General features: G+C 41.4%; 1 protein-coding gene across 2 annotated transcripts; it reads right to left on the bottom strand.

Moving 5' to 3' along the window:
• Positions 1 to 520: 520 nt before the first annotated feature.
• LOC129181895 (circadian-associated transcriptional repressor) lies at positions 521 to 10,812 on the bottom strand. Of its 2 annotated transcripts, XM_054777646.1 has the most exons (8): positions 10,636 to 10,812; positions 8,760 to 9,114; positions 7,593 to 7,668; positions 6,947 to 7,025; positions 4,545 to 4,671; positions 3,014 to 3,138; positions 2,839 to 2,932; positions 521 to 2,606 (listed from the first exon to the last, which is right to left on the bottom strand). In XM_054777646.1, exons 2-8 carry the CDS (start codon positions 9,072 to 9,074, stop codon positions 2,220 to 2,222), a joined length of 1,203 nt encoding a protein of 400 aa, XP_054633621.1. In that variant the 5' UTR covers positions 9,075 to 9,114; positions 10,636 to 10,812; the 3' UTR covers positions 521 to 2,219. The 2 variants fall into 2 exon arrangements, with proteins under 2 accessions (XP_054633621.1, XP_054633622.1); XM_054777647.1 differs by lacking the exons at positions 2,839 to 2,932; positions 3,014 to 3,138 and having other exon boundaries at positions 531 to 2,606; positions 10,636 to 10,804.
• Positions 10,813 to 26,654: the final 15,842 nt, after the last annotated feature.

The raw sequence follows: 26,654 nt of genomic DNA, 5'->3' as shown, positions 1-26,654 counted from the left end.
AGCAATGCTGATGCAGTGCAGTCTGGGTAATGGACCTTTCTGCATCCTGCCAGTTACCTCATTTAATCTGAGGAAAGACATGTTTGAGGTGTAACTCAGAGATGAGAGGCAACTGGGGTAATTTGGCTTTAGAATTTAATTTATCCAAACCTTTTACATATGTTTACTTTGTCTGCACCATGACTAATATAATATTCAATATACTAGTATAATATTTTTGATAGATAATAGGCCTAGTAGTGCTAATTCCCCTTGCAGAGCAACCAACGCTTTATTCATTCAAGGATGCATAGTAAAGAGTGATTACTAGGATATCAATTCCGCCTATTCCGACTATTCAGTTTGACGTGTGCTAACACCAGACTTTTTCATTCTGCTTGGCTGAAAGGTCAATCCAATAAATGTCTAATACCAAAGAATGAAAATGTAAGCCTTCAAAAAGATGTTTTTTTTTAATTGTGTGGATGTTACAGTAGTTCACATCTAAGTAAAATGCAAAAAACGCATAAAATTAAATTATACCGTTACTTTAGGCAATACGCATTTTCAAATGTATATGTTGTGCATGTACAGTATAATAAAGAGCTATATCAGCATTTCTGCCTTCACAAATCTAATAATTCTTTGTTTGGACTGCCTTACCTCAAACACCAACAGAGATTGTGAGCCAACATCAGTGACCTCTGGCCTTACAAATGTTCTTCTGGATGAATGGACATTAACCACACAGACAGACCCTTGTAGATCTTGTAGAAAATATTTTCACACGTATGGAAGCAATTAGAGCTGCAAAGGAAGTAACAACATTATATTCTCTTCTCGTCTATTTTATTTTACCTCCTGTAGGTGCAATAGTGCCTTAACAATTTTGTCCGGTTGCGTTCAATATTTGTTACATAATGGCTTTGAAATGTTGTACCATTCCATGTTCACTTAAATTTGATTCATTTGTTTTATTTTTAAATGTTATGAAGTTGTTGAAATTTCAAAAGGTGAAAATGTAGGATTATATAATATAAAAACCTTAAATATTAATATATAAATGTTCAGACAGCCTTTTCTTATGAACGCCACAACAGAAACAGTCAACAGCGTGTTTGCGTCAAACAAATATACACACATTTATTTTAAAAGTATAAAATTTCACACTATAAAGGCCACTTTTCAGAATAAATCAATAACCTCTCTGTCGGGTTTACACAGAGGGAAAAAAAACCTTGCCCCTCTCTGCTGGTCTGGCATACTGTCTGAGTTCTGTGGCAACACATAACAATTGTTCTACTCCACCACTAGAGCGGGTTGGCAAGAACTGAATAATTTACGCATTCCAAGAGAATTAATGGCAGGAGAGTGACAATTCCTGATTAGTACAATCCTGCCTTGGAGCAGGAAGTCCCAAATTTGTGCATACAGGCACAGCTTTACGTTTACAGGCACTGTTTTGCCTTCGACTGGGAGACTCGGTGGACATTCTTTACAATGGCACCACGAGAGCATCCCTGCAGTGGGAGCGTCCCCAAACAGGGTGGCTCGTGCTGCAGAGCTTCCTGTTTGATGCCGGTGTGGCTCACTGCAGATCCGCGGAGGTGTCCGGAGAGGTTGAGTGATGCGTTCACATTCTTACGCTCACCTGTCAACTGTGACGTGGCGCCCGCTGAGGTAGAACAGTTGTACCAAAAGACTTATTCTCAAAGTATGAAAATGAGTAACAGTTACAAAAATAAAGTTGACAGAGTGGAGTCATGAGAAGGACGAGAAAATAATGTCACATTTCAGCACAACAAATACGTAGGCCGCTGTTGACCACATGTCTAGAGATTGGACTCACTTCCTTCCAGCACAAACTACTTCCACCTCATAGGCAAGATGGCGCTTTTACAAACTCTCAAACAAAACCATTGGATCTACAGTGGGAACGCTGCTCCAGTTAAGGTGAAATTGCTCTCCTTCCCACCTTCAAAAATGCTACCCAAGAGTGCAAACGACAAAACAAAAGTAAATCAAAAGGGAAATATAGCAGACACTTGTCGTATCAGAGAAAGCACATTCCCACACGAATAGTACAACATGTTTGTCTTCCACGCTAAAAAGTAAACCTGCCAAGTCCCCTTTGAAGGCTCAGGTCTCACCTGAAGGCTGGAATGGGCAAAGTGAGTTAACTGGCCCCCCTAGTAGAGTAGTCAAGGCTCAGCTGCATGTTAAGCAGCCCCCCATGTGGACTAGGACCAAATGCTGTCCATCAATCCTGACGTCCCTTTGCGGGTGATGATGCTTTCTGTCGACTTTAGGAGGCGCTCTAGACAAGGTGCGTTGATTTTGCCTGGCGGAGGCCCTCTAGGCACAGAGTCTGTGTTAGCGGGGATGTCGGTGCTGGAGGATACGGCGCTATCCTGCGTTATGTCTCTAGGGGGTGCTACATGCCGAGGGCCCGCCTGGGCCTGCTCTGCTGTAGGGGAGCAGATGGGGGATGTGTGGAGCCATTTAAGGTTGCTTGCAGAGTAAGCTCCAGGGGGTGTGAGGTCGGTGACTCGCAGTGGTTTGGCACCCACCGGTGTATCGCTGATGGTGACTGGGCTCACTCCTTCAGTGTGTGTCACTGGGGACAGCTGTTGAAGAAATATGGACCAAAATTTTGATTAATTTTGCTATCAAGTGATCAAGAATATATGTTTCTATCAGACAATATAGAAACAGTAAAAAGAAACACAACATATACTAAATCTAATGAGTTTCAGGACCAATGCAGCAGGCAGAATACCGTACCAGACCATGTGGTAAGTACCGTAATTTCCGGTTTAGTCGCTACTATTTTATCAAGCTTTGAACTCTGCGGCTTACACAGTGATGTGGTTGATTTGTGGGCACGTTCTGGTCTCGTGACATCTCGTGTGCTTCGGAGCAGTCATTTTGCACTTTGTGCGCATACACTGATCTGGAGAACACATAGAGAGGCGCATGTGATGCGGTTTTCAAGTTAAAGGCAATCGGTCTAGCGGCTTTTGCTTGGGTCTGCCTGTGGATCTTGGCAGCGTGGAGCAGTGTCGGGAGGTCCACTGTCGGGACCGCCGGCAGGACTGCTGCGTGGTCAGGAGGACAGCACAGGCTCGGGGGCTGATTTGCCTCGGGGTGGGGGTGGCGCTAGAAGCGACAACGAAAGAGGGAGGAAGACTGGCGGGGTGTTTGGCGAGGGAATTGTAGGGCTGTTCGGTTCTGACACTGAAGAAGACAACTTTAGTGGTTTTAGTGCAGAAGGACGAGGATGAAGATGGCGATGACATTTTTGGTGGGCTACTGTATAACTTGCCGTATTACACTCACTGTTGGGCACTGTTTGGACAAAAACATTTAACTAATTAAAAGTTTAAAAATTCTCTCTGTGTAACATCTTTCTTTGCAATAAATATCCGATGTTACGGGCTGTTATGCCAGCTCACCCCCTCTATTTGTCTAATTTTGGCACATTTTTAAGACAAACCCAGTACCAAAATAAAATGCCCACCGTGGCCAGCCTTGAGACAAAAAGTTATTTTCAGCGATATCTTGGGAAGATAGGTGCATGCGCTGGCTGCCAAATCCACTGAATTGCAGTAGGATGTTTATTAGTAGAATTTGCAGTGGTGTAGAACTGCACTATGTTATATTGGGAGCTGTTTCTAATATTTTGGTGACCTTATTTAACTTCATGAGAGACTGATACTGTTCTTATATTGGATATTATTGTGCAGATGGTCCAAATTAAAATTTCCAGGGTTAGTAAAATGAGTGCAGCATTTTTTGGCAGGTTTGCTCCTTGCTAATTGTAGAAAATGTATAAACACTACATGATGGGTACAAAGCAACAAGATGTAGAAAAAAACATCAGAATACAAAATATATTTCACAATTTACACCATAATTTTTCCCTAAATAAATCAGTCATTAGATACACATTAAGTTCAATTTCACGCTGCTTACAAATAAGAAAGTAAGTATAATTCACTCTAAAGGTTATTTCTGTCTCATCTAACTGCTGACATAAATATCTAACTCCATGTTGGCTTCCGTGAGCTCAACAGTTAGTTGCCAACTTTGTCGGATTTCATGGTTATAAATAAGATATACAACAAAACAATCAGCTGAAATATGCTAACACCATTTGTACATTTGAGAACAACTGCATTGGTAGTCAGTAGGCCACGTAATTACAAACATAAATATAAATATTGGTTTTATCAGTTTACAAGTTGCCTAACACTGACGGAGCACAGTGTAAAACCATGAGGGTGTGTTAGTCCTCATCAATTAAACACCAAAGAATGTCGTTGATAGTTCTGACCTTTCTTATTCCCTCAGAGACACTCCTTCAAAATTACCTTTTCTCCTCTGTGATTGTTCACATGGAACATGAGATTGCTGTAACACTGTACATCAGTCAAAATAGCTTACAATCCTCCCCTACCGCTCCCAGACCCGTGATTGAGTAATAATAGAATTTTAATCTGCGTTTCCCTGTGTTGTCACCTTATGTTCTTGGCAGTAATTCTTCTTTAATTACAGTGCTTTACCTTCAGTTTCTTTGTAGGAACGACTTCCTCTGCGTGGGTGATAGCCTGTTGGTGTTGGGGTTTTACGTTAGGGAACCAACTCTTTAGCATTTCCTCCATTTTAAGAATGATACTAATGTATTTCTCCCTGTAAAAGACAGAGAAACAAAGAGAATTAGATACATGTATTAGCAATGGTGAGTAAATCTCAGTAATCTACCTGAAATGTTGTCAACCTCGGCTGTGAAATCTTATCTGTCTTTTAAGCTCACGCAGGAAATATGCACACAATTACGCTCTCACAAAAAAAGCCTGTGCTCCATGTGTGGGGAGGAAAATTCTCCTCAGTACATTTCTCACATGTTTGGCGCTCACACGTGGCCTCGTGTATACCGTTCTACTGGCCTCTAAATAAAACACCAAAGCCACGACGCTTTCCAGCAGCGTCACCGTGAAAATAAACTAGTCATGACGCAGTTCTCATTGAAGGCGGGAAAAGAGCGGTGGCCCTTATAATTTCCAGCCCATCAAAACCAGATGGTGGGCAGGGATTAGCCAGTGTCATATGATCAGGACCTTCTTGCCTTACTCCCTTCAGTGCATGTTAAATTCATGTGAAAGATTATCTGTAACTGTGACTGCTAAAAAAGTCACTTTGATCCTATCTGCCATTGTGTGGCTGTTGGAGCTGCCAGCTGGCAGCACCGAGCCGTAGAGGGGGGAGGTGGTGTGTGGTTGGGGATTTAGATCCACCTTCCAGTCTCGACCCAGACTGTCTGCAGGGAGGCTGCCACACCCACTCTTTGTCTCCCTGATGACGGCAGCAGCTGGCGGCTGAAGGCACCAATTAGTGTGTACCCGTTTCAGCTGATGTCACTGTACCAGCACTGCATCAGCACTGGGAGCACGTTGCATGCTGCTAATCAAGCCGCAAGTTCATTCCTAGACCTTCAGCGTAATCACGTGCATTGTTACGGCACTGCTACTTAAGTGAGTCTTTAGTTTTATATGATGGCCTATGCAGTTTCGGACAGGGAAATATTCTTTGCATTACATTTATTACTTGAACAATGAGTATTATTTACCTTTTGGCATATTGCAAAACGGTTAAAAATGAGCATCACACGTTTACCAGACACGTCATTAGGTACACCTGCACGATTTATTGATATCCAACACAAGAGCTGTAAGAAGCATGCTGCCTTTTAGGATAATTTTGATTGACATTGTATTAATTAAACAATATGGTTAAGGTGCTAAAAAAACACCTTTCAGACTACTGCACAAAGATTTTGTTCTCATTGAGCAATATAAACTACTTTCATATTACAGTGTTGTCCAGTAACAAGCACCTACATACTGGTATATATGATTCTTTAATGAAGGAAAATGCTATAAAATTGACCACTTACATTTTTCTATTTTCCCCCTCTAACAAATACAGTATTTCTGTATTATAATCTACTTTTATACTGTAGATGATTTATAAATACTTTCAGGTGTTTCTAGTATTATTCACCTCTCATAAAGTTAAATAGGGTATCAGATATTGGCAACAGAAAACTGAGCATTCACTTTGTAAAGGCAGAATTGTTCATAGCACTCTTGTATTGGATCCCAATATATTGTGCAGGTATACCTAATATCATAATACCAACTCTGATGCTTAAGGCTAAAACATGATTTGCGCATTTAGGGTACACACGTACTATAACATTAAAGACATTCTTCTTTAAAAAAGAGTTGATCTCACACGCCATTACAGCGTCTAATCAAGCAGAGACAAGAGTGGCGCTCCCACATGGAGCCTTATTCATTTTTAACGAGATGCCCGACTGCGGTGAGACCCTGCAATCTCTGCAGTAAATTTATCTTGAAAGTGTGTATGTGGTGGTGGGGGTGGGATGTGTTCTAACATGCTGTGAGCCATGTGTTTTGCGGATGTTAGACTTGAGCACAGCAATCTCAGTTTCTAGTAATCAATGTATACTGAAGCTAAATAGTTGGCTTAATGGAGATTTGAAAACAGCAACATATTTTATTTAGGTTTCAAAAAAGGCTTAGCATACTCGGAATAGATTGCAAGCGTATACAGTACATTATACAGAAAAAATTATTGGCCCTTTAGGATTTTTCATCTTGCCAATCTTGGACAGTTCAATGTTCCACATTTTGTGGGAAGGCCCACATAGGTCCATAAGGGCATGCTTGAATGAGATTGGTGTGACAGACCTTCAGAGGCCTGACGTCAACATCAGCGACCTCTGACCTCACAAATATCCACTCTCCCATTGCAAAGTCTTCCCAAAATACAACTGAAATTTCCCCAACACTTTTGTTCATATGGTGAATATAAAGGAAATATACAGTAAAGATCTTTGCTGCCAATGTTACAGTATTTAGGTGAGGTTGAGGACACATACCCTAAGCAAGGGTTCTGCAGAACACCCAGAATCCTTTGGATTCTATCCATGGCAACACTCTCTTGGAAACTGCTGAGTCCTAGAGAAGGAAAAAGTTGTAACATATGAGCCGAGTTGACAGCAGGACAGCAGAGTGTGCAGTACAGATGGGTCCTGTAAAAGGCGTGTGTGTGTGTGTATATAGATATATATATATACAGTGTATGTGTGGGGTGTGTTTATGTTTATGTGATAGGGAACAGCCTCCCTCTCTGTCTGGGGCCAAGTAGTACAGGGTTCACATAAGGTTTGGGATCATAAAGTGAACTGGCTGCTTGAACATGACTCTATCATTCCTTGCAGAGGCCCTTTCAGTGCCTATCAGACCAATCACTAAGACCAGTTCTCACCCTGCACAGGCATGGTACACTATGTTCTCACTCCACTCTGCCAAGCATCTCATTTATAGCAGTGAGCTGAAGTGTGACATTGCCTGTTGTCAAGATGCTAAAAAAAATGTTGTTTTTTTTTCCTCTCTTCATTGGGCCATTAAATCGACGGTATGTATAACTCCATTAAAACTTCCCATAATTATGTGACTATTGTTCTTCAAAAAGATGTCTCACACTGGCAAAAACACACAAAGTACATCGAAAAGGTGACTTACGTTCTCGGTATCTCCCTGAACGAAGACCATTCAAGATCGAAGACAGTGGCTGGATGTAGCATTGCAGCTCCATGCACTAAAATTATAAGACATTGATTTATAGTTAATGTCTCAACCTTATTTAAACCACGCAGTACAGTTTGTTAGTACTTCAGTTCTTCATTTTGGCACCCTTATCAACATAAAAGTTAGGAATGGGAATAATAACTGATTGGTTGTTAAGGATTTGGTCTATTGTCTGGAATTGATTGATTATTAATCATATCTTAAAGAAACGGAGGCAAATGTAAAACACTTCTTGGCTGCAACCAGCAGAGGCACTTGTGATTCAACTAATGCGCTGTTTAAAGAAGAATAATATGACATCATCTATGGGAAGTTGAGCTACATCCATGCTATAGACACACCTCCGGGCAGCATTCTGCTCAATACAACATTGGCATTGGAAAAGGAGTTCAGAACATTCAGGTCCTGTTAAAATAATCATTATAAATGTAATAATTTCAAAAATAATAATTAATTTTCCCTATAGCTGATCAAGGAGTACATGCCTGAAAGGTAGAGCTCAACACACTGCAGTCTGTCAATTAGTAAATAGGGTATCGTAACTTCCACATGACAATGGAAATGGAAAGTTAAGGACACAAAACATGTCTAACAAATTAAACAATTGCATGCCAATACGGATGAACACACAATGCTCTGTGTACTCTGTTGTTGTTATTTGTTTCCTGTGTGATGATCTTTGTGTCATGATTTTGTGAAGTAACTATTATGGAGCGGATGTAGCTGTCCCCATTACAACCAGAGTTTATTGTTCCAAACCTGACTGTATTATGCTCTACTGGTGTGGACCTCTTGGCTAAAGTGTGGAATTAATTAATGAACTTAAACTGAAAGCTTTTAATAGCTATTCAGTGTAAACAGTTAACAGTTGTGAGACATGACTCAGCCCCTTCATGTCTCCACCCCTCCTGGATAGGATTTATAACAGACAAGATGGCATATTCTGCTGACACTGAAGCCTGGAGGTGGATCTTTACAGTGACATCATGTGATTCCTGAGGTGCTTCTAAAAATGTCAATGGAGTAGACGGTGGTCAGAGAGCACGGCACAGTTTTGCTGCCCTCCCCTGGGAATTTGACATGAATCACGGAGAAGCTCACCTTTTGGGTGAAAAGTCGGCCCTTCTCTGACTGATTGGAAATGAGCCGTCCTTCGTCCTCCTCTGTGAAGCTGCGTCGTCTCTTCATCTTCTCACCTTGTGTTTTACACAGTTCAATGGCGTCCCTGCTCCATGTCTCCATGCAGCTGGAGGGAGGCCCTCTTGTGGACGCCTCCTGGATCTCACGGCTCCAGCGGCTGTCCGTCGAAAGAGCATCTGTTTGGCTATGTTTCCTCTCAAACTCCTGTTCACTGTTGTTGTCCTCAGTGTCACTAGCCAGCCAGTCAATGGAGTTGTCCGAATCTGTAGCAGACATCCTTGGCTGTGGGCTTTAACTACCACTGACCATCACCTACCTGAAAAAGAGGATGTAGGATGAAATCAAAAGGTGTCAACTACATAAATGGGTGCAAAATACCATCAAACACGCCCACAAATATTCTCAATCGTCGTCATGGCGATCCCCCACATCCTAGCATCACAAGGTGACAAACAGGAGTGTTATGACCCACTGGGCCTCCCAGCTGCTTGCCTGCGCCACACTCATTCATAAACATTGCTTGTTTTTTCTAAGGGGGGACAGGGGTCTGCCACCATGGCGACCAGTCGCTCAGACTGCTGTACTGCACTCCCCACCCCCACCCCCCACCATCACCCACCCTATCAACACAAGTGACCCTCAGATGTGGTGATGAGGGTGAAAAACGAGAGTTTTGACAGAAATAGCAGACACTGTTAAAGAATATCGCCTCTTTGTGGATCTGTTCATCTCCCAATGTGTTTCCTCAGTGATTAGCAGCTTTCTCTTGCCATGCTCAGGAAGTGAGAGAAGCATTTTCAGCACACAAGATTATTTTGAGATGGGGGAGGCAATGGTTTCGCGCCTGCCATCTTTCTCGCTTCCTGTGAAATTTGCTGGGAAAGAGATTTAATTGCTCTCTGGTTCTTTGTCCCCTCAGATCTCATCTCTTAAGTGGTGGGCTGGAGCAAAGCAGATTCTACAAGCTCAATAGAACAAAACTAAAATACTAAAAGTAGGTAAACAGGCAAACAGGTTCTATAACTTGACCTTAGAAAATGTTTGGGCAGTGGCCAGGTTGCCGTGCAACATGGTGAACAGCTGCGATAGACAAGTGAGGTTGAAATTGAAAAATACAGTATTCCAATTTGGATAGAATCAAAATAGAAAATATGATCCACGTGAGACCAAAGAGACACCTGTATCAAAGTGTCCCCTTCTGCCTGCATTGTTTAATCTCATTTAATCCAATAATACTTCACAGTAATCTGCAATGTCTGTACTGTTATTTAGGAAGAATCAAAATGGGGAAAGATAATGTTCTGTAAATGCCTTTGAGACATGCAATTGGACAATACACCGAGCCATATATCCACATTCTAAGCTTTTAAAAACTACAATAAAACCATTCATGTAAACTCTTTATAAGGCCACATATACCCGTAGGTGGGGCCCTCCAATTGAGCAAACTATTTATAAAACACGAATAATAAAAACATCCATTTCACATATAAATCCTGTTCAAATGTTGTAATGCCCCCAAAAAGAACAAATCAAAGGGCCCTATGGCAAATGTTCAGACACAATGGACTTCCTCATCACTGGTACTAGTAAATTTGGCAACAAGCACAGTGAGATTATATAAAAGCAGTACACACACACACACACACACACACACACGCGCGCACACAATGATAGTATCACCTTATAACATAAAGTGGCATGTTATCACACTCATTTGTCATGAATGAAGCGAATTCCTCTGGATGATGTGGAGTAATAATTTTATTTTGAATATAATCTACCTAGACTGAGACAATGTGGTGTTTCAATGTGTGGGTGTGATATGGAGACGTACCTTCCCAGGGTGGAGCAGACCGGTCCTTTTCCTTTTGTTGAGCGGGGCAATGGAGCGCGTATTCGGGGCCGGAGCTGTGGCGATGTGTCGTACGTGTTGAGAGCGAATGCGGAGATCTTCAGAGCCCAGCGAGCGGCCCGTGTTGCTTCTCCCGAGACAACGTGTCTGCAGGGGCGGGACCACAAGCGGCCGGCTCGCCCATTTGCTCCGGAGAAGGGCCCGACTGACAAATGGGCTTGTTCGCTCTTAGCAGACGCCGTACGATAGGTGAAACCGGTTTACATATGCAAATGATATGTAAACGACGCAAACACGTGGACACGCGGATCGGTTTCGTTTCAGCGGGGCGAAAAGTCAACCAGTGTTTTTTTTTTATTTGGCCATTCCAGAAGCGTTCTTGCTCGTTATGTCATCTGGACAACATGATGGCTGACTTTGTGGCGCAGCCTGATAAACGCAAAGTCAGCAAGTCCAAGCCCAACTGTGCTTCCTAGTAATGGCGTTTGCACAGACAAAATTTGAATAGCTTCACAAGTTATTTTATTAGACAAACAGCCTCTGTATTTATTTATGCAGCCACACCATGTGTGTGAGATAATTACACATCCAAACAGACTAATCTTTTTACAGACACATTAAGTCCTGTAGGTTCAAGCATAGGCATAGCAGAGTGTACGTATTTAGTGTTACTTCCATGTATTGTACGGTATATTTTTATATTCAAGGAGTCATGTCAAAATGTTTGTATTTTTGCGCCTTTCAAGTCGCTACCTCCTGCACGTTTTTCCATTGGTGAAAGCAAGTACTAGGAGGTTACTATTTCTAGTACCTGGTATAGTACAGCTAGGGTTCCAAGAGTACAGATCCGCTACCATATAGGTCAGGGCTATTCAACTAAATTGCTCTGGGGGCACCTGGGGGTCCACATTCTCCAAAAACAGGACTGGGGATCGTGTTTCTTCCTTCATTATTACTCTTATCTTGTATAATTTGCTGCTGTGGCCTGTTTTCTTGTTACCTTCGGTCTCCTCTTGAATAAAGTTTGTCTCTTTACTGCGGCCAACAGACACATGGTGCAAAGTAAATACACAAGACCCTTGTTTTCCCTCCACTGTTATGCGCATGTATTATTCTGACTGATGTGCTCACTGTGGCATGGTTTTCGCAGTGTCACGTGACCAAAACAGGCAAGACGAGCTCACCTGAGTTTTGCACTGTGTGGTGGAAAAGTGGCATATAGAGCAGTTGCTGCAGTCCACCACAAATACAGCAACAATTTGGCCTCTACTTTCTACTTTCTATTTTTTGCATGTGTTTCTTCACGGCCAGTGTTGGCAGTAATGGTGTTTTTTTTTTTTTAATTTCTTTCCAATTAATTACTATTTCAAAGATTACAACATCATTACCATCACCGACAGTGAAATGCAGCATGTTATTATGCACATATCAATATCAACAACACGGATGTTGTTTTAGTTGCCATTGTTCACTACTACTACACAGAAACTAAATAGCTAGTCAGCAAGAGTTGTGGTTGTTCACTCTCAGGACAACACTGCCTCCTAGCATGTTGGTAGAGAATTCTAAGTCACAAGCTCAGCCCTCAGCCTTTCTCATGGAACATTTCTCAAAGGCACAGCCGCTACAAAGCTAAATCAGATTTTCTTTTCCATATTTGAAGGTTATTCAAAAAAGTAACACAATATTTGTTTTCCCTGGTAACATTTATGAAGGAGTAATTACTTTACTAAATGAATTAATTTTTGGGGAAAGTAATTGGCAACTATAACTAATTACTTTATGAATGTAATTTGCACTGCTCACAGCACATCAATACGTCTTCCTGGCCGGATCAGGATCGCCTCAGCGAGGCCAGACAAGCATGGCGAGCCTGGAGGCAAAAGTGAGTCATAAAGCCTCTCGCTGCAAACGTAGTCACGTGCGCCAGAGATAACACCAACTCAAACACTAGTTTCATGTCCTCATCTCCCACATTTGGCAACAAGAGCCAATGGGACCATGCTAGTCAAAGAATACGTCTCCCTTCGCACAGCAGGTCATCTGGGATTAAAGGTCAAAATGCATTTTTAGTATTAAATATAGGAAGACTACTTGTCTACTGTTGAGAGCATTTAGTGGTGGTAGTCTCATGTTTTAAGGTGTTCTCTAAAACGTGTAAAGGTTCAGGTTGACTCAGCACAACACATTTTGGAATGACAAGCCAACCTCATCGCACTGGACTCTGGAGTCAGATCCTCTCTGCGGATGTGCCGTGCAGTTGTTGCGTGTCCGCAGCCGAATCGCATCAACTCCGCCAAGCACATTACTGTATGTGTCCGTGTGGTCAGTGATGATCTGAAAGCATGCAACCTGTTTGTAAGCACTGTCACACACAAAACTGATTAAAGCCCCCCTTTGGGGTAACACAAATATGCCTTTATTAATCCCACAAGGGGAAAAAGAGCACACAAGAGTAGAGTACAAAAGCACACAATAGCAGATAAAGTGCAAAATCAAGATAATACAAATCAAGAAGTTATTCCATTCCATTCCATTTGCCTCCGCTTATCCGGGTCCGGGTCGTGGGGGCAGCGGTCTTAGTAGGGAAGCCCAGACTTCCCGGTCCCCGACCACCTCCTCCAGCTCCACCGGGAGGACACCAAGACGTTCCCAGGCCAGCTGTGAGACATAATCCCTCCAGCGTGTCCTAGGTCTTCCCCGGGGCCTTCTCCTGGCTGGGCATGCCCAAAACACCTCACCAGGGAGGCGTCTGGGAGGCATCCAGACTACATGCCCAAGCCACCTCAGAATTAGCCACCTGTGGCTTTATCAAGCCACAGGTTTATTGCATGGTTAATTGCACAGTTATTGTACAGGATTTTTGGAGCTGTTTTTGTTATGAAGTCTGACAGCTGCAGGAAGGAAAGACCTGCGATACATCTCCTTCACACACTTTGAATGTATCGTCCTGTCACTAATGGAGCTCCTTATTGCAGTGAGAGAGGGTGGGAGTCTTTGTCCATCATGGAGGACAGCTTGGCTGTCATCCTCCTCTTGCCCACCTCCTCCACCTGTTCCAGAGGACATCCCAGGAGCTGGCTTTCTTTATCAGTTTGTTCAGCCTCTTCCTGTCAGCTTCTGTGAAACTGCTCCCCCAGCAGACCACACCATAGAAGATGGCAGAGGCCACCACAGAGTCATAAAAGGTCTTCAGGAGTGCCCCCTGCACCCCAAAGGATCTCAGTTTCCTGAGCAGAAAATGCAGTTGTGTTGTCAGTGCAGTCCAGGTTATGGCTCAGATGAACACCCAGGTACTTATGTCACCATATCAATGTCCCTTTCCTGGATGTTTACTGGTGATGGGGAGGTGTGAGGGTGCCGACGAAAAGTCCACAACCAGTTCCTTGGTCTTGCTGGCATTTATCAGGAGGTGTTTTTGCTGGCACCAGTTCACGAAGTCCTGAATGAGTTCTCCGAGAACTTCTGTAGGTGGCAGGAAGGTGACTGGCGGGAAAAGTCATCCGTGTAGAGGGTGAAGAGGAACGGTGCCAGCACCGTTCCCTGGGGGGGCCCTACACTGCAGAGAACAGTCTCTGACAAACACATGACATTGAAATGTCGTTTGTTTAGTTCAAATAAATTAAAATAATCATACACATTTAAATGTTATTGCTGTAATAGAAAAACTATGAGTTGCCCAATAGTAACTTCAACATACATATTTACATTAATTCAGTACAACTTGCAATAATTGAATTTTCTGGGACTACCTGTTGAACTGGCAAATGCGCACAATTTCAAATTGTGACCGGATAAGCTAGCAGCATTGGGAATTGCTTGATTTGGTAAATATATATATATTTTTTTTTTCTACAGAAGTCCAAAAATAACCTTGCTGTCAACTAAATACATGTTGTAAAACATGTACAGTCGTCCCTCGCTATATCATGTTTCGAACATCGCCCACACACTCTATCACGGTTTTTCTAATAATTTTAAAAATAAATTATTGCTGTTTCGTAGTTGACTATCACCTATTATTAGTCAAAAAATATTGAAAGACAATTTATATGTAGTATTCTGGGCACAAGGCCTCAGTAATGTTACATTGATGAGACATAACATTGTATTACATTACCTTCACACTGCAGTCAGCCATGGCATGTCCGACATGATAGTGTGAAAAAAAAGTTCTCCTCCCATTCCATGTGGAAGTGGTACGTTTTAGGCTTCTTACTTTGTCCTTCTTCCCCACTCCGTTTGAAACCCTTTCTTAAGTTTAGAACAAAGGAATTGTAGAGGCCAACTAGTTAGCTCGGTAGCTTGCTATGCTAGCGGCGGCCGTTTCTTATGTAAATGATCTGCCACTTGTATAGCGCTCTAAGGCACTCAAAGTGCTTTGACATTTACCTACTGATGACGCAGCATCATGAGCAACTAGTGGTTCAGAATCTTGCCCAAGGGTACTTCGACATCATCACGGGAGGACAGACGATCGAACCCGCAACCTTCAGGTTGGGAGACGACCACTCTACCACCTGAGCCACGCCTGCAGTGATACCGTAGTCTACGCAGTGTGGTGTAAACAAAGAATAATGGGAGTGTAAAGGTGATTATAGGGGTGTCTACAGGGTTTCAATAACGTTAAAAGCCGTATTTAGAAAGTCATAAACAGGTTTTCTATGCTCTAACTGTTAAAATATTCATTTTATTAATACTGAATCCTACTTTAAGTAAGCGCGGTAAACGAGGGACGACGAGTGTTTTGATTAATGTCAGAGCTGCTAAGCCAGCTAGGCACTTGGGCCAGATTAGCTTGCTGACTAGCTAGCCATAAATTTCTGTGAAATTGTATGGCTCAGTACGTAGATAGAAATTTGCCCCGGAAATGCATCTAACTCCAGATTTGTATCTGTTTAGTGGCCTAAGTACTATCCTTCTTACTGTACATAAGTAGACGCGGTGTCTTGCCAGTAATTCTGTCCTTTATTTAATAAGCTTGTTCTCTTCCTTCCTCGGCTTCACGCCGGATAGCAGAAGCTTTTCACTCATATAAGAAGTTAAATAACAATTTTTGGCTTGTCTGTCTTGCACTCGTATCTGTGTGTGCAGATAGGGACTGGATGAGACAGTTATGGTGGCAAGCAGGTATTAAAGCAATGAAACACTTTTTTTTACATTCTGCAACGTGAAATGCATTATGACAACTGAACTACAATATGACAACAATCTTAATTCATTTGATTGCATTGTCGTCTCTGTCTGTGACAATATGGGGAGATTACAAAAATCATTTAGGATGAGACACTGCTGTATTTTCCATTTTACCTTCTGAAATGTTGTATGGTATGTTTTGTATATTTCTTGTTGGTAAATGCTTTTTTGGGAGGGGAGGTGACTCAGTATTCCAGTATTTGTAGGAACACCTTAACATGTTGCAGATTCTCCCATTTAATAAGTGATCAACAAGCTATTCCAAGCTATTCTTGGCAAGCTCCTAGTCAGAGTAAGTAGCAAGTACTCTTAATTACAGTTACATGGTCAGCATAGTATTGCATGTGCTAATTATCTCCATTTTATTTTTCAGGAAAATGTATGTGGAAGTTAAAAGAATACAAATTGCAGCTACAAAGCAGGTATTACAACATTTCAGGCAGACGCATGGGCATTTAAGGGGCAATACAATAAAACATTTTGGAGTGGTCAGCCAAAGGCGCACCTGCTGTGTAATCAGCATCTTGAGATAACCCACCTGTTAGATGGATGATTATTTCAGAGAAGTCCTCACTAACACAGATTTAGACAGATTTGGGAAGAATATTGGAGAAATAGGCCTTTTGTGTACATCCAAAAAGTTCAAGATCTTTAAGTTCAGCTCATTAAATATGGAGAAAAAGCTAGTGTTTTGTTTATATTTTTGTCGAGTGTATATCATCCTGATGTTTTTTTTATTACACAATGGAAGCTTCCTCCCCACAACACATGATCCTACGCGTTATTGAAATTGACCGAGCAAGAAAATTAAAACTGAGTTCACGACCTCAGTTGATGAACTATTAGAGAAGAACAGTTTGACCTTGAGTTCACTTTGCTGCATGAGGATCCAGACAGACCATATTGATATCCTGCCCACCCGTCAACGAGCTCATGAACCCCTGGCCTGCCCTAAATATTGCATCTGAAGTAATACAGTTCTCTATTTCTGTTTTTCTTGTGTAAAAGGGACTCGGACTTAAAATCCAAATTCACTAATTATCTAGTCACACTCATGGAAGAGTGGGTGAAGTTTTTTTTTGTTGTTCACAAAAACAGTTGGCATTTCTGAGGAAAAAGGTTCGCAGTTATCTCCCAAACAATTGAAGCAAATAGTGCCCAGGGTTTAAATGTAAAAAAAAAAATACATAGAAAAGCCATAAAATGATTCCAAAGTGCTCATGCAAAGTAGTCCATGGGTCATGAAACCCTCATATGCCATGTTTTAAGAAATGTCAGTGACATCGAGGGATGAGTATCGAAACTTGGTATCATTATGGCACCGGTGCCAACATAATCGGTAGTAAGCGGACCGAAAAATGAAGTGGCTATTGGTGCCTCATTTCGGTGCTAAATTAATGCAGACTCAGCCACCTGTCACAAGTGCTTCAAGGTGATTTTGTGCCAGTAACGTCTTGTAAGTAATGCAACGTCCTTACAGTCTCATGCTCTTTTTCAACTATATTGCTGACCTTAACACGCCAACAGCAGTGCTCAATTCCAACACGGTAAACTCGGACACGTTTCTCTGTTGCTATCCACACTTCCACAACACTTCCTCATTATCCACCAACAGCATGCAAGGTACATTCACAAACACTGAATTCTGAACATCAACATTGCAACATAAGGAGGTGGCTACAATGGTGCATCAATCACCAATTCCTGCTCCAATTGTGTGGAATGTATGCACTTAAAGTAGCTGTGAAAATTGTCCAGTATATGTGGACATATGTTGTGTTTGGACAGTCAGCTTTGTAACAAAAGATACACCACACACATCTATTTTTATTTTAATAGAAATTCCGTGACATCCACACCTGGTGTACCACTGTTCTCCATGGCCTCCCTGTGTAACAGCCAGAGGACAGCTTTGGATTTTTCAGAACCTGCGTGGTAAATCTTATTAGATTATTAACAGTGTCACTGTGTATTAGGTGATGTTTTAGGACTTACTCTTGAACAGTCAACCATTTTGTTTGTCTAATTTGAAGAAGTCTGTTCTGTTTTCGTTCACCTCACTGCAAATAATTTGGATTTGTGTTTTAATCAAAGTGATATATGCTCTTTCTCTCCCGCTACTCAGATTCACTAGTAATTTGACTGATCTTCTGTTTTTCACTTGAGACCAAAAGTCAGTCTCCCTTGTAAAAGATATTTGATCTCAACAAGACCAACCTGGCTAAATAAAGGCTAAAATAATATACACCACATGTAGTTTATTCTTAACAGAACTCAAAAACATAGTTCCAAGTAAAATATAAACAACTTACAAATATACAGTAAACTTCTACTAGCACACAGCCTTCATCAACCTAGCTTTGCGCTCCCCCAGCAGCATTTCAGTGATCAGGAGGGATTTTAAAAAAAAGAATGAAATTGAACTGTTAGATTAGTTTATGAACGGCATCTTTTTAGCGTTCATTTAGGATGAGCCAGACGAACCAGAGCTTGGAGATGTTGCAGTGGCCCTTGTGACTGTTATCAGTCACCATGACACAAGTCCAGTCAGCTATTATTGAAGGCATTTCCCCTTGAGTTCAACGTTCTTACCTTTTTTTCAGAAGAATTTCTTAAAGATGCACTACTCTGCAGGTTTTCAGCCAGTAGGCCTACGATGTGCCTTTTTTCTTGTTAATTTTACGTTAATGTAAAGTGTTCATGTAACACTTTGAGAACAGTGCAAGATGAACCAAAGTACACTTTGCATTTGATACTGCACGGTTAATGTATTACATTGCTTGGTATTTGATTTGTCCTGTAACCAAATATTATTTTTGTTATTATTTATCATCATTATTGATTTCTTCGATTGTTTGCTTGGTGAATTGATTAAGTGTTTGGCAGGATCCTCGTGGCTCCTTAAAAAGTCTTAAACACAGTGGGACCTTGGTTGTTCGATCTCACTGCCATGTCGTGTATTTGGGAACAGTCACGTCTTCAATGTATTACTTTCATTCATCATCTATATGCATTTAGAATTGTTTTATACATGTAAAACTATAATTGTAAACTATAAAAACATGTTTTGTTTTAACATTTTTGAGTCAACCGTTGATGACGTCATAGATGGGCGACGTAACGTGGTCACTTCCGGTTTTTAGCTAGCTAATAGGATGCTAACAAGGAAGGATGTTTTTTTGTACTTGAAGAATGTGTATCAGGGTCTGATCTGGCTTGTGTTTCCACCATGGGCTGTGTAGGAACGGTGACGTGCTGGCTGCGTCGTCTTTGTAAATAATGTGACATCATTGCAGGATGACACAGTGTAACCTGCCAATGAAGTCAACAAAGAGACACCGTCCACAAACTTTGAATCTTTGAATCCTCTCTACCTTAATGTTTTTCAAATGTGACTTTCATTCTCATTCCATTCATGTTAACCATTCTATGAATGGACTGCAGTCCAATGGAAGGCTGCCAAAGAGGTATGGACGGTTATTTTTGCACTCCAAATTAGGACTGTCCTGAACTGAACTGTACTGCCATGAGGTCTCCCACACAAATGCAGCACACTTGTAGACATCAGTTCAAAGTTGCAAACTCACGTTGATTTTTTTTTTTTTTTCCAAACTAGTGCGCTAAGGCAGTTCCGGTTGTTGTGCTGCCCAGGCCCAGATCCTCTGGTGACCCCAGACTTTGTGACGACATTGCTAGGTGCATTGAATTTCCCAGCAAACTGTCATTTCCCCTTTTTGTCTCCCAGGCCTCGGTGTCACAGTGAATGCATCATTCACCTCAAAGCACAGGAAACAGATGTTTATTTTGTATCAAAGCTATATTCTTGAAGGACAAGCGGTATGGAAAATGGATGGCACATGTATGACATATTTAAAGAAAGGCTCTATACAGTACCTATAGGGTTTTGTTTCGTGCAATGGCTCTATTTATCATTTGATTTTACAGTTTTCAGTGGAGAGGGATAAATGTGCATTGGTTGACAAACTGTGAGTTGGTTAGATATTGAACAAATATTGGCAACCAAACACCTTGGAACTGTTTTGGTTCTAGCATGTAATAAGATGGCATAACCTTTTAAATATGATAGTAGTGTTTCATTCATTAATAATAACATGTCTGAATATGTGTGTACTGTGTGTAAATAATTTGGAAGTGTGTGTGTGTGGGCGCACGTGCGTGTGTGAAAGTATGCTTCTACAGACATCCTGTAAGTCATAGACCTAGGTTCTGCATAAAGTAAAAGTTCAGTCTCTCCACCTCAATTACACAGCACACACGCATGCACATAGACACATACATTACACACGTGCACATGCACACGCACACTGCAATGACTGCACGCAGGCACACAGGACATGCATAGACCTCATTGTTTCCCATACCTTCATTTATTCATCGTGGTCTACTATATTTAGCAAGTAATCATACTCTTTTTCAAAAAAGCAACTGCCGACAACTCTAGGCTAGTGTTGGCTTCTGCAGACTCTGCTATGCATGCACAAATCACTTTCTATCACCACTGACCATGAAGTGGAGCTGCAACCTCCTCCTTCACTCCTGCAAAATAACACAAGTTGTGACAGCAGAGCAGCTTGTTTGTAGTTCTAAAGCTATTTGCTTTGTTTTTCATGGTGATAATGACTTTTTGCAAAGGTTTCATGGCCATCATGGTCGTCATGGACCATTACGTCATTATGCCCCGTACCCCACCAGAACCCACCACACTTACAAAATCTGGTAGGAAACACTTAACACCTACAATGTGAAAAATGTCCAATGTCATTCTAAACAGTAAATATGACAAATTGGACTATTTTAAAACAAAAAGAAAACCTGAAATTAGAAAATCCATGCTTCTATTGTCTAATTAGAATGGGATGTAAAATGGTGCTTGCAATTGCCAGTGGGGGGTTTTCTGGTAGAAAACACAATCCCTTACAATGTCGAAATTGTCCAATCTGTCCTAAACCATAAATATGACAAATTGGACTATTTTTCAACAAAATGAAACCTTGAAATTAGATATTGCATGTTTATATTGTGTAATTATAATGGGGTGAAAATTGTGCCAGTGGGACTTTTTTGTCCTCAAGGGACCTGAAAGGGTGGGAAATTTGGGATCTGATTCTGTAAAAAAATAACAAAGCATCAAAATCAATTTTACTACTACTCTTATGTACAGTTAAACCTAATGTTTGACATAGAGCCCCAGCCGCCTGACATTTATGATATGGAAAAGAATTCATTTTGTTTGTATTTTTCAAAGAGTATTTTTCAAAGGGTAGGTATGTAATTTAGGCCATTATTTTCCCTGCCTTTTAAATCTGTTAGTTGTCAGCTTCAATTGCTAGTTAGATTGCCATGTTAATTTTAAATGTTATTTTAAATGTTTAAATTAGTTTTAAATGTTATTATTTGTCATCTACTAACAAGTGTAAATATAATAAAATTCTCCTATTTCCTGAGCTAAAGTCAATCCTCCTGGGGGATTATTAACAAGTGAATCATCTCAACGCTTTTACTCTAATTGATAACATTAAGCAACATTTAATATAGTTTACCGCTTTAATGCTCACATCTTTGATGAAATGCGTCACTCTAAGTCCCTAAAACTAGTGCATTCTCCTGGCTGTTTACCTTCGGTAGTTTTGATTAAAAAAAACTGTTTTCCTCTCGCCTTCGTCTCTTCTCCACTTCACTGGGGTAACTCTGCATCAGTTTTCTCCAAACCCCCGCCAACACGCTTGTTTTGCTCCGGTTTTTCATGCGCAGTAAGATGGAATAGTCCATTGCGGGAGAAGGGAGGGGGCAGTCGAAACGATCATGATAGATTACGCATTTTGATGTAGTTTTAAGCATGTGAATTAAGAATAAAATAGTAATATGTACTTTGAATCAAAGGGGAAAAAAATCAATAGTGTTTATGAGACGTTTAGGGGCCCCAGGCCTGTGTTTCCCTAAAGGTAAGTTCGCCACTGATCTCATATCAAACTCCAAAACTGACGTTTTGAGCACCTTTTCTCTCAAAGGTGGAACATGTGAAGTAAATGTTGTTGTTTTTTTTCTTACAAAGTTCTGTGCTGCATTTTTCGTGTGATCATGGGTGAAACTAATTTGCTGGGGTTCAACCATTTGACGTAGAGGCAGTTTGCGCCACTTCAGGGAAGCAGACGGGGGGCAAGCATAAGATACAACCACATACAGTACACACTCTGTATGTTTGTGCAATACTTTGAAGATTAAAGAGAATAACGATGCATGGAGCTGAAATGATTTACTTCTATTGTGTAGAGTGTACATGGTGTGATGCATGAAGACACAAAATAGTTGAAAGCAAGACGATCGAAAAGCAGCAAAAGCTTATCTCAGCGTCAGACATAATGAAAATAATGCTTCTAACATGTCTATTTGCATCCATACACCAAATCAGTCTGCATGAACACATTATTCTATATGTCCTTTACAACTCCACTGCCCTGTTTGGCAAAGTGTGAGTGATTGTCAATAATGCTTCATACATTTTGAAAGACTTTCCGCTTCTTTTATATGTTACTTTTACTTTTTGTTTTCATGCAACAGAGCAAGCTTTGCAATCTTGGCGGTATAGTTATGGTGTTCATTGAATAATTGAATAATTGGGCAGTTGGAGCAATGAGATGAAGCGTTATGAGGAAATGACTAAAATCTTTAGTTTGCTGTTATGAAGCAAGTTCCAACAATGTTTTAACTTTGATTTTAGTATAAATTGCGCTTCTTGTTGCGCACTGTAAACTGGAGCGTGTATACTCGGCACCTGGTTAGCAAACGCCGAAAAAGGTGACTTCTCTGCATTTTTTTGGTTGTTTCCTTAACTTTTTTCCCGTTATGATGGACTATCTTAGTCATCGTGCTTTCTGAAATACATATTTGAACAATTTCCATCTGCAAGAATGGCACATGTATGCGGTATTTTTGCCCTGATTTGACATGACTTCTTGTTACGAATGCGCTTATTGGCCCCCCACCTCTTCGAGGCGGAGCTGACAACAACCGGATGTGACATCACGTGACACCAAATATGGTTCCTTTTCCTATAAGGATCACGGCAGTTCAGATAAAAAAAGACGGCTGTGCTTGTATGAGCAGCTGAAATATCTGTTGTCAAACCTGCTAAACTGTGGTTTTGTTGTGCACGTTTACTTCCCATTCACTGCAATGTGTCACCCACTGAAAGCCTGTTTATGTGCAATGTGAGGGGAGATATTGTTTTTTTGGGCTTTTTATTTTTTTATCAACGTGTTCTGTCGGTGTCTGAGATGAGTCATGCGACACGAGCTGCCACTGTGATTGTCATTTTGTCGCTGGCTTGTTTTTGTTTTTTTTTAATCTGTCATGTGTCTGCCTCTCATTCATAAAACAAATAATTATATAAATAAAAGGCAGACTCATGCCGACCCCTGTCATAAAAAGCAGGCAACATCTGCCGTGTCTTTTCATGCACGTGTTCCATCTTCGCCACACCTCTGACCGTTTTTAATGCCCTGTGGCCTCTTTGGGAGGGTGCTAGTTTGATAAATGTCCAAAGATAGTCTTTTATTTTTCTAATTCAAAAGCAGGCAACCTCAGTTGACCTCTCCACCACATCTCCCCAAGTGGTAGAACATGTCGCTACCTGCCAACGTGCTGCAAGAAGATACAGGCGCAAGTGTGTGAGTGTTTGGGTGCTGCTGGCAGGGGGAACATATTTGTGTGTGTGTGTGTGTGTGTCTTCCCGGCAGCTGTCCCCGTGATGATGAGCTGTGACTCAGCTCCATGCACCCTGACTTGGGCTCTAAAGCCCTCCTTGTCCTCAAGTGTCATTTGTTCTATTTGCACCATGCACTCACTATATCAGTTCATTTTTGGGCTGAGAGGGAGAAGGAATGTTTTGTAAGTATTTGGACAAGTGTGTGAAACTAGAATGGAAGCTTAAACGTGACCAGCAACAATGTGGATCAGAGCCTCGAAGACACATGCTGCACGTACGAGTCCATGCAGTCTTTTAGGTCTATTATAGCATGATTACATAATAGTTTCACAATTAAGATTGCCAGAGAGTGAAGAGCCCTCACCATCTGCTTCAAGTCACATTACTATCTTTTGTAACAAGTCATGCACATGTCTGTCTCTCCTTCAGTCAAGCAGAAACTCAACTTTGGCACTTGAGTCTCATATGTAAACCACAGCGCTAAGAAGAATGCATGCGGTCTGGTGGCGGGGGCATGGCATGCGTGGCTCAGCCAATAGTATTTTGGCACGGTTGTTAAAAAGGTTATGTAGTCAGAAGAGAAGAAGCGACATGGGGTGCATTTTTTGTGACTTTAAAGGGTTGGACTTCAGGCACGCTGTCTTGTTACCTCCCTCCTCCTCCTCTCTCTCTCTCTCTCTCTCTCTCTTGTGGCTTCCTCAGTCACATGTGCCTCACCCAAGAAGGAAAACTCCCTGACCATTTTCCACACAGACAGTTCACATACAGCCAGTTTAAGATGCCCTGGCAGCGAATCACTGTCAAATCTTTTATGGCCTTGTGTATCTAAGTGTGTGCGTGTGCATGTGTGTGTTTATGCACACTCCCTCTAATGTCTGAATGGCTGCCAGAGGCGCTCAAGCAACAGTGGGATATCTATCTGCAGGGCTGATCGTTACATGTGACTTGGGTATATTTTAACTGGGTTATGTAAGGGCTCCAGCCTGCACTCTCTCCACGCACAGATGAGGAGGACTACGCATGATGCAGCCTTGTCTCCACAGCACGTTAAATAATCCCTGGGCTCAGGACTGCAACTTTAACACATTTTAAACTTTAACAAAAGCTTTTTAAGGATGGCTTCTAGTTAAAAAAAAATCTTTTAAGTATTTGTGTGGTTATGCTCATTTCAAATGATGTAACATTTGGAGCCAATGGCCTATGTAGAAGTATTTCAGTGTGAGGGTTGTCGTTATATAACCGGATATGTGAACGTCCCCAGAAAACTCTCGTTCGATACGCCTGTGGTTGTCATCTTGTGGCAACAGCAAAAAAAAAAAAAAAAAGTAGATAATTTTTGTTGTGATTGGACATGCAGACAGATGATTGTTGAAATTGACTGGAGATGATGAAACTGTCCTTGTGGAGACGTGATGAGATGGCTGACAGGCTCGCCGCCAAATTTATGTCCAGTGTAAAACTACCCACGCTCCCTCTGCTAGCACTTTTATGGGATCACGATGTGGGCGTGTGAGTGTGAGGTTCCATCTCGAAGTGACTTCGTCCTTTGAAGAGGAGCCGCTGATTAAAGCTGTTTCATAGCGATTCTTGTTATACGCCTCCCTTTTTCATGTCGTTTCACTAGTCTCAGACATCGTAGCTGTAGTCTCCACAAAGGGACGGCAATTATTACTCACCCGTTTCTACTAGTCTTCTTCAAACTTTTAGAGGTTTATCTGTCTCAGAGCAACAACCCTATTGATTTTTAACATTTTTTTGCTCTTTGTCAGAGGAAGCAGAGGTCAAAGCTCATATCAGTTTCATATTACTTGTCAGCACTCGATCAGCCACAATCATCTTCAAACATTCAGAGAATGTTGTTCTATGGCAAAGCAGAAGAAGCTATTCTTTATTTATTTTAAAGTTATCTCAAGGCACGTAATACATGTAGCAGGTCAAGAACCACGCTAGAACCATACATTGAAGAAGATAAACAGGACCCCACACGAGCAAGTACTTTGTGACAGAGGCAAGGAAAAACTCCCTCTAGGGCAGAAACCTTGAACAGAACGCAGGTTCTGGGAGGCGGCCATCTGTTTCGACTGGGTAGGTTGAGATAGAGGCAGAGTAGTAGAGACAGTAGTGGGAAAGAGGGTATATATAGAGAGAGAAAACGGGGACGACCGGAGGAGGGATGAGAGGACAATGGGCACAACAACAGCCATATCAACAACAATAATAGCCGTATTTATGGTCCATTCCTAACACTAGCATCACCACTGCAATAACACCAGATAAATGTCAATGTGCATTGGTGCTTCTGCTGGCCATACCTCTGGAAATATAGAGCATCAACCACAGTGAAGAGAGAAATACAAAGAGAAACTGGTTAGTAACATAGTACACACAGGGTGATACAATGACACACTTAACAATAGCTGTAACGACAGCCATGATATTTTAGGCAAATTGAGATATAAAGCATAAGCCTGAGACTACTAGCATTATGAAAAAAGTACATTTTAAATTTACTTTTGAGTAGTTGTTTCTGTCCCCTGGACTGAATAAGGAAGATGGTTCCACAAGAGAGGAGACTGATAGGTTCTACTTTTTAAAAGTTGGAACCACAAGTAAATTTCTTCTCAGGACCAAAAACTCTTTAAGGTGCAATGGTGCCTTGCCATGCAGTGATTTGTATATGAGGAGGAGGATTTTAAATTCAAAATTTTATAGGAAGCCAGTGCAGCAAAGCTAGTACACGAGAAGAGAAATATGATCTTATCTCTTGGATCTGGTTAGGACTCGTGCAGTAACATGTCGGACCAGCTGGAGGGTCTTCTTTACATACTTGTTTGGGCAACCTGTTAGCAGAGAGTTGTGGTATTCCAGCCCTGAGGTCACAAAAGCATGGACTGGTTTTTCAGCATAAGTGAAATTTTTAGTTTTTAAAAATATTTTGCAAGTAAAAAAAAATGTTCTTTTAGGTGAAATTAAAGGATAGCTTTTGATCAAATGTAACGCCTGGTGCTGGTTGGATTTCTGTGACGAGGAATGTAGTTCCGCTTTGTTGCTGAATCATTTAAGAAAAGAGTTTGGCTTC

This window comes from Dunckerocampus dactyliophorus, chromosome 5 (assembly GCF_027744805.1).
Source record: "Dunckerocampus dactyliophorus isolate RoL2022-P2 chromosome 5, RoL_Ddac_1.1, whole genome shotgun sequence".
NCBI lineage: Eukaryota > Metazoa > Chordata > Actinopteri > Syngnathiformes > Syngnathidae > Dunckerocampus > Dunckerocampus dactyliophorus.
Note: the sequence above shows the minus strand (reverse complement) of the source record. Positions and strands in the feature narration are given on the sequence as shown.